At 38.7% G+C, this 12,202-nt stretch overlaps 1 protein-coding gene across 1 annotated transcript in view; it reads right to left on the minus strand.

Moving 5' to 3' along the window:
- The window catches only part of ZNF407 (zinc finger protein 407), a 442,451-nt gene that overhangs the window by 189,635 nt on the left and 240,614 nt on the right, over nt 1-12,202 (minus strand). Inside the window, exons 5-6 of the mRNA XM_020801805.3 lie at nt 9,461-9,627; nt 1,399-1,482 (exon numbers count right to left, since the gene is read on the minus strand). Of these exons, the coding sequence (XP_020657464.3) occupies nt 1,399-1,482; nt 9,461-9,627 (251 nt within the window). The remainder of the gene's footprint in view (nt 1-1,398; nt 1,483-9,460; nt 9,628-12,202) is intronic.

Raw genomic sequence — 12,202 nt, forward strand, 5'->3', positions numbered from 1 at the left:
GTGCCTTCGCACATGTGCACAAGCACAGGGGGGTGCCCCGCCTTCCCCAGCCAGTCCGTGGGACTAAAAAGGTTGCAGACCACTGATCTAACGGGCCTATTCAAATCAGGGGGAAGTGAAACCAACATGGAGGATATACAGTGGTGCCTCACTTAACGACTGCCGTGCATTACGACAAAATCGCTGTACAACAATCTCAGGAACCGATTTTCACTCTACGATGATCAAAAACAGCTGATCGCTGGGTTTTCAAAATGGCCACCGGGTGCTTAAAATGGCTCCCCGCTGTGTTTAGGGACGGATTCCTCGCTATACAGGCAGCAAAAATGGCCACCGTATGGAGGATCTTCGCTGGATGGTGAGTTTTTACCCCATTGGAACGCATTGAATGGGTTTCAATGTGTTTCAATGGGGTTTTAAATTTCGTTTTATGATGTTTTCGCTTAACAGCGATTTTCCTGGTTTACCGTCGTTAAGCGAGGCACCACTGTATCAGGGTTCTCCTACGAACTCTCCTCAGAATGAAGAAGCTACCTGGATGAGTAGCGAAATGTTTCAACTTAATAAGAAAGTAGTCCAGTTGTCATGACTCAACTTCCAAATAACTAATATCCCACGTTAGGAATGGGCCACAACGTAAAAGACAAACAGCTGTATTTCATGTCCACAGACGACAGCTCCTGACCTTTTCAAGCAAATTGTAATGGAAGAATAATGTGAGTAGAGCCAGCATTAAGGTAACACATATACAAAAATGTTTAATACATGTTTGTTTGGTTTTTTGTTTGTTAACTTGCTTGCTTGCTTTGGAAGACAGAATTTAGCCTGCAGTCCCATACAAATTTGCCTGGGAGTAAGTGCCATATTTCTCCATGAGCCTGACTTTTGAGTACAGATTGGGATGATAATATTAGCTGTATCATACATGGGGAGCATGATACCTAACCAATCTGGGGAACAAAAAATTATGTGATACAACAAAATTGGCATGTTTCCTTGGCAAATAATGTCAAATTTGGAAAATATGGTGTTTGAAAGGAATCTTCTCTTTAATTTTCACTTAAAAAATCATATGCAGGTTCTTACAAAAACTTCAACAGATATACAGTTTACTTGCATAGTTTCTTGAAAAGGAATCTCTTGTACTTATAGATTTTCAAAGATAAACCTTCAATTCAATATTTTGCCTCAAAGGAAAAAAAATCTACATTTCAATTAATAATTAAGAGCATTTCACATAGACTTTAGGCGTACATGATTTGTAAAGGCGAAACAGGAAGAGAGAACATATTTACTCTCTGGATTCTAATGTGCTGTACGACTTCCTTTTCCCTCAGGCTGGATGACAGTCCTTTGCTGGAGAGAAAATACCAAAGGGTAAAAGACTGCATAACTGACCTGTATGCTGCCTCCGATGCTTGGTGAGGGCATGACGTGTCCCGCCAGCAAAGCCACAAAGGTCACATAGGAATGACTTCTCGCCTGTTGCAACAATAAACAGATGAGGGACTGCGGAGGTCACAGATCATTAAAACATATCTATCAAGGCTTTCAGGGTTACTAATTCCTCCAATCAAATGTTTCCATGTAAATATGTCAAATGGGAATGAAATTACCACTGCGGTTTATTGACTGTGATAAAATCTGAAAAGCACCACTGAACATAATTACATACTTGTCAGACCCATAAAAATTAGCTTTATTATCAATGGAATGGTTTTGTACAACTTCATTTCTGTTAGATGTCTTCCAGATGGGGCTGCTTTATGCACTTGAACAGTTTTTATGCATATCCTGATTTTTTACAATTCCCATACATCTGGCCTTTCTGTGCTGAAGAAAGACTGCCTGGAAAAGTTAATATACAGTATATATATGGTTCTGCTTAAATAAAAATATATTGGATTTACCAATAGAATAAAGATGCTGAGCAAATTGTAACTGACTCAATCACAGTCCCCCTCAAGAACCGCCCAGGAAATTACAGATATTAAATTATTTTCCAAGAAAGAAAATAGGCAACAATAAAAACCTATGTTATTCTGTACCAATGGCAGTTTGATGTTGTTTATATTTCTAAAAATGTTCATAATGAAGAAAAACAAGTCAGGGGATTACTTCAGAAACTGAAGTAGTACTTGTACAGTTCCTATTTAATGATATGTCTTTATTCTAAGCCTCTGAAACCATTAAAAGATAGCTATGGCAGACTTGCTACTTTTTAGAAAGGCATAAACATACACTTCCAAAGTATTCTTATTCCACAGGAAGTGTTGCTTTTTGCTGTTTATAAATGTACTATATCATTCTGCAATAGCATTTTAGTCAGTTAAGCCTAGGCACATGAGGGAGATTCATCCCCGAAGACCAACGAAGAAGGGTATTACAGAATAATAATACTAACTTTGGAGAGAAATTATAGTGAAATATAGTGAAATTATAATGCTGCTTTAACATACAAACGAGTCATTTGGCTTCTCCCTTACCCCAATGCCAATGAAAAAGAAGTGAAGGAAACAGGAAAATGTTTCAGATAAAAGGAAAAATTCCTTTTAGGTTATCAACTCAGAAGAAACCACATTAACAATACATGGAATTCCACAGGAGCTAAGAAGTCAGTTTCTCTGCTCCTACTGGTCTTTACTACACAGAAGACTAGCTTCTTTATCCATACAAATGCCTACCTTTTGTGAAATTGCTTTACTTTTTATTCTTCATTAGCTGATGGGCACATGGAGGGGACAAGGAAAATAAAATTGGCCTTAAACTGGTAGTCCTAAGTGGACCAGACCCACTGAATAAATGAGATTTACCTAAGTACTCACAAAAGTTCTGATCGGTTACATTGCTCTACTCTGGTAAGGATTACCTATCAGACTTACGCCTCTACCAATCAAGGAACAACTGTATGCTGCTTCATCACAACTCTTGGTTCAGTAGCAGCACGTCTCTGAATTGCCAGCTACTGGGAGCCACAGTAATGGGGGTGGACTAACAGCCCTCCTGTCCAAAAACATCCCATTGACATTAGTCTAATCCAAAAGAGCTCTACTCCTTGACTCTTCTTTTCTCTGTAAACTCTGTAGAGCAGAAATAGGAAGGTATTGGAGAGGAAATTTGCTGCACTCTAAAAATTATCTAAATGCACCTTGGAATGCTTTGATGGCAGCAACAACATCACAGACCTTCTTCAGGATTACTGACTGGAAAAAAGTGACACATCTGTCATAGATGGTCTTTACTTCTAAATTGTCAAAATGGATAAACGTTAACAATAAATAAATGAGCAATTATACAGAAAACATAAAGAGGCAAACTATACAACCTTGGTCCTTATAACTTCCTCTTTAAAAAGCCAAGCATTAACGTATACACAGATTCTGCTTGTGGAATTATAAGAATATGGCAATGGGAATGGCTATAGCCTAACAGTATGGACAGGAACAAGGGCTTCTCACAACCTAGATGTCACTTGTGTCCTCACATCTACATTGGCAATACCAACACGGGCCCTGGCAATATCGGCCACATCATCAGCGGCTCATTCACTGTTCATTTTCTAATGTGATGTACACACTTTTCTGCCAACAGAGCCCCTGAACTTTTCATATAAGACAAACAGGACAATCTCTGAAAATAAGGAGTGAAAAAATATGGAAAATCTGAGAAAAGGCATGGCAACACAGAGAAACCAGTTTCAGAACATGTCAGCATCCCATGACAATCTGCTATGGATCTCAAAGTGGTTATTACAGAAAAAAAGGAATTACAAATTGAGACTCAAGAGAGAGAAAGCGGAAAATGTTTACACAAAAAGATTACAGTGCTATCTCCAGTGCTAAACAGAGATCAAGGCTTCTTACTGCATTACTTATATTAATAACCCAGGCTTCTGATGGAGTTTTTGTAACATTGTATGCTGCCTGGAGAAAGTGTGGCTGAGTAGGACCTTTTTGAGCTGGGGTAACCGTCAATCCAGTGAGCAATAACCAATTGTTCCCTCCTGCCTGTGCATTCAAAGAGAGCACTGCATTCCTACTCTTTGAAGTCTGTTCTAGGTCTGTTGCTGCAGGCAGCCATGTTTGTGAGTTTGCTGTTTGGTTTGTTCACTGTAAGCAAATAAAATGATTTTTTTTATTCTTTCTCCTCCTAATGTCTTGGAGTAAATTATTAAGACTGTAAGTGCCAGTTGATGAAAAAAGGGATGAAGTAATCTGGGGAATTTGAAGCTGTTCTGCTCTGTGAATCCCTGCACTTCTGCACAACTAGAGGAATTTAACCAAAAACTCTGCAACAGTATCTGTAATATCTTAAGGATATAAAATTGTTTTCTCCCTTAACAGAATCTGACCTCTGTTCCATAAACAACTCTCTGTACTCCTCTGACAACAAAGTCTATTTAGCTTATAATCCTGGCTAGGATCTGCTAATTAACAGTCTGAAAGTCCCATTCCTGTTGTAACAAACCACAGTCACTTTGTCTATTATTTGCATCTTCAACTGGACATGAATCTCATCACTAAGGAATAAATATAGGAGGCATGTATTTGTACTCCCTGTGTCTGAAGAAGTGGATTATGACTCAGAAAGCTCACACTGAAATAAATCTGCTCGTAAAGTGCTATAATTCTTCTTTCTCTTTTCTTTTGCCAACAGTTCATGCAATTAAGCATTAACCTATGCATATATATTATTTGTTCGTGCAAATGGCAACTATGAAATAGTAGCATTTTTCTGCCACAAAAAACCACATAATAATCAACACTAGAAAAAGAGGTGCTCCTACATTTGGCAGCACCAATAATCTAGAAGCGATTTATATTTATTGGACTTATTAAGAACGGTGATGAGTCGGCATACAGACGGGAAGTTGAGCATCTTGTTGCATGGTGCAACAGTAATAGCTTAGTGCTCAACCCACAGAAAACGGTGGAGATGGTAGTGGACTTTCGAAAACACCCCCCTTGTATACTCCCACTTTCCGTCTTAGGCAGCACGGTCTCTGTAGTAGAGTCGTTCAGGTTCCTGGGCACTGTACTCTCTCGGGACCTGAAATGGTCAATTAACATCGATGGCATCATTAAAAAAGCTCACCAGCATCTGTATTTCCTACGACAACTTCGGAAATTCAATCTGCCTCGGGAGCTGCTTGTCCAATTTTACAGAGGCATTATTGAATCTGTCCTCTGCTCTTCCATAACTGTTTGGTTCGGTTCGGCAACCAAACTGGACAAGAACAGGCTTCAGAGGACTGTCAGAACTGCTGGAAAAATAATCAGAGCTGATTTGCCATCATTGGAAGAGTTGTACATTGCACGGGTTAAAAAGAGAGCGGAAAAGATCGTGGCACATCCACGGCATCCTGGTCACAACTTGTTTAATCTTCTCCCCTCTGGTCGGCGATACAAGACGCTGTATACTAAAACATCGAGGCACAAAAATAGCTTTTTTCCCTGTGCCATCAAACTGCTGAATTTGTAACCATCTGACGCAACTGGGAGTTGAGGCAATCGGTTTTTGTAGAATTTGTTCCTAATTGTCTTGTGAATTTTCTGTTTATGGTGTGTGTGTGTGTGTGTGTGTGTGTGTGTGTAGTGTTTTTAAGTGTGGCCGGTAGCCATATTAAATTCCGGGTATGGTTTACATATCTGGCCAGTAAATAAATAATAATAATAATATAAGTAAAGTCTTTAGGAATTTTTCCCTTCTCCAATACAAATGCTTGGTCTGGAGACTCTTGTGCACATCCAGGCAGATGTTCTCCACATATATAAGTTCAATACACAGCCCTAACAATAATCAGAGGTATGTTAAGTAGCAGAAAACACATTTGTCCAATCACAGTTGTGCAGAGATTATTATTTCCCATTTGTTTAAAGTGAAATGCAGTACTGTTATAGAAAAACATTGGCAGGAGAATGATGGTAATTAAAATGTTCATTTCCTCCTCATAAAGTTAGAAACATTCCAGGAAAAGCCCAACTTGAAGTATCACAACTAATTAGTATTGCACTGATAACAGAGAAGTCTCATTATAATTAATTAAATATTAATTAATCAATTAGAAATTTAAATCTTTTGAACTAATCCAATATCTCAAACTAAGATTTATGTTTGACATTTAAATGCTGTTCAGTGTCTATCAGGAAACTGTTCATCAGCTGCAGGTCACATTGCAGGGATGGGGACGTGAATCGCAGCACTCACTGTTAAATCACATTTAAGTCGCCTCAGTGACTCAGACTTGATTTGTTTTGTTTTGTTTTTAATGACTGGGACTCGACTCCCAATTTGGAAACCACCCCTCTCTTTTTTCATGGGGGAAAAGATTGTTTTTAATAGGGACTCAGATTTGGGACTTGGTATCAAAGAACTGGAGACAGACTTGGGACTCGGCCTTAAAGGCTTACCAACATCCCAGCCATGCAGTAGTTTATTTTTCTGGGACACCTATGGGTGTTATGCTCATAAGGACACAGAACCCTGCTGCAGTCAGCTGTTTGTGAGAAAGAACATTACTACATAATTATGAATCTTTAAAAAGATTGTACTTCTAACAGTGACCACTGGTTCCTTTATATACTACAATGCTGTGCCTTCTTATTTCAAGAGAAATGAGAATGTCTAAGATATTAAGATACAGAAATGTTTTAGCAGATGCTGCTTTTCTTTACAATTTATTTCCACGTGATTGCAATGGTGGCTTTGGCACTGGGAGTTATGTTAGGTATACAGTAGTGCCTCGCTTTACAATTGCCCCACATTACGATGAAACTGCATTACGATGAACTTTTTGCGATCGCAATTGCGATCGCAAAATGATGGTCTGAATGGGTTTTTTTCGCTTTGTGATGATCGGTTCCTTGCTTCGGGAACCGATTCTTCGCAAAATGATGATTTTCAGCTGATCGGCGGTTTCAAAATGTCCACCGGGTAAATAAAATTGCTCCCCGCTGTTTTCTGGGACGGATTCGTCGCTGCACAGGCACAGAAAATGGCTGCCCCATGGAGGATATTCGCTGGACAGTGAGTTTCCAGCCCATTGGAATGCACTGAAGGGGTTTCAATGCGTTTCAATGGGCTTTTTATTTTCGCATTATGACGTTTTTGTTCTACAGGGATTTCGCTGGAATGAATTAATGTCATAATGTGAGGCACCACTGAACAGTGAAAATAATTATGCTTCCTCAGTCTATCACATCTTGCATGCCTTTTAAGTTACCTCTGCATGGATTTTACTGGGGGTTTGAGTATAGGCATCCAGATGGGCTTAACAATTGTTACCTGCAATCCTGCACACAGTTGTGTAAAGGACACATAACTGTGCACATCATAGTGCTCTTTAGAGACACATTGAACAGTTTCCCCATTCATCCTTCCTCTAGAAGTTACAACCTTTAAACTTTGAGAAGGATCTAAGGGGCAATATATCACTTAGGGGTACAGGGGGCTGATCTAACATGCCATGTTTATATGATAACAGGAATGTAATAGAAAATGGTTCTTTTCTTAACAACTTGAATTAGTTTCAAGTGTGCCATTTTGCATTCAAATGTAGAAAGACACGGAAACCAATCCTTTATTTTCTATTAGAAAACAGCCACTGTCCCCTATCTCTCATTATGGTGCAGACTACAAGACCTAACAACAAAAATCCATATTATTGATCTAACCAAGACTCCACAATTATTCTTTAGAAGGAAACGCCGACGATAAATTACATCTGCACTGGCTTTTCATCTGCTGTTCGATATAAGTGATCTCTCAGGGCAGGCTGGAGACCTTAAATCGTCAACACCCTTGTCAAAGAAGCTAAGGAGGCCCAGGCTTCCTACAAACTGCCTGGGAAGAACTAACCTATAATTTCTAACAACAACTCATTTCATTTTCAGAAAATCATGGAAAAAAATATTTTCAGGATTTTTTTAATTCAATACAACACTGTTTCATCTTTCTACAAAATGCCCAGAGAATTTTGATCTAAACATCATTTTTCTCGTCTCTTACAACTATAGCTAAATAAACTATTTTGCTAAAAAGCAAAAAATAATCTGAGATATGCACTACAGTTTTTCTTCACCTCCTAAGTTCTCACCAATTATAATACCATTTAATATTATTCTTAAATATCCTTCAGTTTTTATGGAAAATATCATTTGCTGTTAATTCCAACAGTTGGTTATTAAAAGCACACAACTGTTTTATAGGGATCTTTGTTCTAATATATTTAAGTTGCAACCACTCTGCTTCTTCCCTGCAGCAGAGTACCTTGCACTATCTGTTACATAAAACTTGTAGTAACTGAGAAGTAATGTATATTTGATCTGTAGCCATGTCACTTTAAAACAATGAGTTTCATGGCCATGTTGGAAGCAGTTTCTCATTCAAGAATAAATGCTACTTCAGAAAACACTTGTCCACATGAAAGCTGTTAGCTATTTCCCTTCCCCATAAACTGCCCTTGGTTGATCTGTATGCTTATTTGTGTTTATCCTGCCTTCCCTCTATGAAACAAAAGACACCATATGAAGAAACTGTGTGAATCTGTGGTATGTGGATACACTTTCTAGGAATGTCTGCCATTGCTATAGATATAAAAAGGAGCATTTGTTCACACAGTAGTTTCTCCATTTGATGCAATACACATCCATGCCTACCGGTGATTGTCCAATGAAAAAATCAGTAGAAAACACTACACCCCTTGGAATCCACACAGTTAAATGGTGAGAATCCATACACAAATAGGTATCTGCACCTGCTTTAGTTCCTTCACATGAAATACACATTACTTACAAGAGATTCAGTAACTGAAAAAGTTTACGTAACCAACCATATTACCATTTATTGTATTATGTTAGCGTTAGAAATTACAGTATGCTACAGTTTCCTTCATTAAGAAAATAACTTGAAAGCAGTTTTCCAAGATATTTTCAGAAAGAAGTCAAGGAGCAGAAAGAAATCTAGAAGTAGTTTTTAAAAATCATCTAATTTCCATCATCATCACTACACACACTTTAACGAAGCAAAATCTACTACATCTCATGTGTTTGGTTCATTATCATGAGCCTGTATTGAAAATCAACACAAAACACTTCTTGGAATAATTGTCGATGGCTAACAATTTGCCGTTGGTTGTCAATGCTATCGTTTTTATATTGTGAAGCCTCTGTATAATAAAGAGCTACAGGTATAAGGAAGAGGCAGGAAGGGCTTTTGCCTTTCTTTCATTTTTTTTTTGCATCTTGAGAAATGCCAGCATTTGATTCTATCACCATACAGGAAAGACCTGTTATACACCCATTGTTCACCTGTCTATCTGAACCGTGCTCTAAATGCTCAAGTGTTAAAGGCCCTTTTTGAACAGCCCTTTTATTTGTCATGGTCAGAATTTGATACAACAGCACATTCCCTCAAACATTTTCCCCTGACCTTGTCAAGCAAATAAAAATATGAATCAAACCTGTGTGAGTCCTATAGTGGTCTTTCATGGCTGATGCTGTGAGGAAGGAATAATGGCATGTAGGCCATGTGCACTTGTATGGCTTTTCTCCTGTGTGAAGTTTCATATGGTTGTTCATTGCCCACTTCTCTGTGAAACTTCTGTCACACAAGGGACATGTAAATTTCCTGTGTATAAGAAGAAAAAACAGAAAAAAGGAAAGTCAGGTGTTAAGTTTACAGACACATACACATACCCTGAAACTGACAAAAGAAGCATGTTTTTAACCCGAAGTGTGGTAAATGCACAGAGTTTCATGAAGAGAATTGCAGACCTGGTCTGTCATGTCTGTATAACCAGGCATTGATTTTTCTGTCGAGACCTGGCACTTCAGCCATTTATTCTCTGCTTTGCGGTTGGGCCCAACGGATTTGAAAAATTCTGTTACAGTCCAGTCACCCCTGAGGCAAATGTGAGAATAGATTTCACCTGTATAGGCCTACACCACTTATCCAGGGCATGGGCTGTCAGAGCAAAGGCTAAATGAAAAGCTATCCATACTAAACTACTCAGACAATCACACCGCTCTGTGCCATGCTGCTGCTACTGCAGTACGGAGGTGAAATACTACTTGTAATAACACTGTTACTGTAGTAAACAAAAAAAGACTCAAAACTACTAAAAACAGCCATTAAAAGAGGCCACAAAAAGTCCAAAAGAGTCCTTCAAACTATTTAATCATTTATTGAAAACATTTCTGCACCATCAAAGACTGAATTTGAGGTGGTTTATTTTTTTAAAATGTTTCCATAATAATAATTAAAATAAATCCATACTCAAAGCAAAACCAATAACTTAAACAGCCTAAATGATCCCAGTTCACTAAAGGACAAGAATGTTGATGGGGTTTTGCTGCTGGTCATTGAATAAATCCACCATGTTACAAAAGCAAATGCATTGCTCTTCCTCTAAATATTGTCAATGCTCCTGAATACTCCTGAGCAGGGATGCTGGATCTAGCATACTGCAGGTACAACCAAGGAGGTATGCTCCTTTTTTGATATGGTTTTCACTTCATGATGAGGATCTCCACATCCAGTCTGAATCAACAGGGAGACAGGCATATGGCATGTGAACTACTCTTGAATGCAGACTAATCCAGAGGTATTCTTAATTTTATAATTTAAGACAAGCAACTTGAATTGCCTGCAGTGCAAAGTTAAAAGACAATACAGCTCATATAAGGCTAGTGTGATGTACTATTTGTGCCCCGATCCTTTTTTGCACTGGTTAAACCATTGGAATATGCCTTTAGGGGCAGCCTCATACAGACTCTACAAATATGCGATAGTCTTCTCACTCCCAACTGAAGAGCTAATAGAACAGACTTTATATCCATTTCACATGGATATAAATTTCATTTGCTGATGAGCAGAGAAATCGAGATATTGCTGTTTACATCCTGAGAGCAGTCCCCGCCAACAAACAAAGCCTTATATGGATTCTGTTTCACAATGTGGTTGACATAAGTCAACCTGCAACTAAGCCAAATTCTGTTTGAAGAAAAGGGAGAGTAAACAAAAGAGAACGTGAAATAAGACTTGAATTCTGAGAACCCTGATGAGAAGAAAACTCACAGAAGGGGCCTATTTAAACACTTCTTCCAAAAGCCCACGGTTCTTTCAGAGAACTGGAGGACCCTCCTGAACCAGGCAGGGACACTCTGCACAAATGGTGCTCCCCTCAAAGGCAGTGCCCAGACTCAACAGGTGGCAATTCTCTTTTCTCTCTTAAGTCCCCTTAGCTTGATTTTGCACTGTTCAGAATGCTTCCCCGCACTGAGCTTCTTTCTGTTTACAGTTCTCGGGATATAATTTTATCTGTTTTCACCTTCTTAAGATATTGTTTGCTCAAAATTTCACATATGAAAGCTTCTTTTAACCAAAATATATTTTTAACGTGCAAGTGGTTTTACTGTTTAACATTCCAATATTACATTTATGGTACTCAAGTTATTCTAAAACGTTGATATATTAAAACAAAAACAAACAAATAAAAATATGCAACTGAAACTTCTCTATTCGTATAGAATATCTTTGGATAATACTGTAGATGTTCACATTAAACAACAGGAGATGGCTATCACCAACACCAGAAACTATTCATGAGGCTACAGAGTGATGTGACTCTCATATTATTGAGTGTAAAATGCTAAGTTAGATCACTGGGTCTAGAAAGGCAACATAGTAACCTCATGAAGGCTGAGAGAGAACCAGATCAAAACTATGTTTGGTACAGTTTGTTAGCAATTTTTCCGCTTTCCCCAGTACCATGTTACCCTCAGCAGACCATAACCAGCACATTAAAACTCCTACGAACAAGTGCCTGCCCCCCTCATCTCTGAGCCGGATCTTGTGATATCTATATATCATAACCCAGAGCATGGCTACTTAGCTGTGGTTCCACTTTTAATTTTGTTCCAAATAAAAACCATAATAAGTACAACTAATAAGAGAACAGGTACATGCTGAGTCTTTTCTAGTTTTATGGGGTGGGTTTCAGTTTCCAGGAGGGACGTGGTAGCGCTGTGGGCTAAACCGCAGAAGCCTGTGCTGCAGGGTCAGAAGACCAGCAGTCGTAAGATCGAGCCCACGTGACGGAGTGAGCTCCCGTCTCTTTGTCCCAGCTCCTCACCAACCTAGCAGTTCAAAAGCATGCAAATGCAAGTAGATAAATAGGTACCACCTCAGTGGGAAGGTAAAA

This window comes from Pogona vitticeps, chromosome 4 (genome assembly GCF_051106095.1).
Source record: "Pogona vitticeps strain Pit_001003342236 chromosome 4, PviZW2.1, whole genome shotgun sequence".
In the NCBI taxonomy this organism is placed as follows: domain Eukaryota; kingdom Metazoa; phylum Chordata; class Lepidosauria; order Squamata; family Agamidae; genus Pogona; species Pogona vitticeps.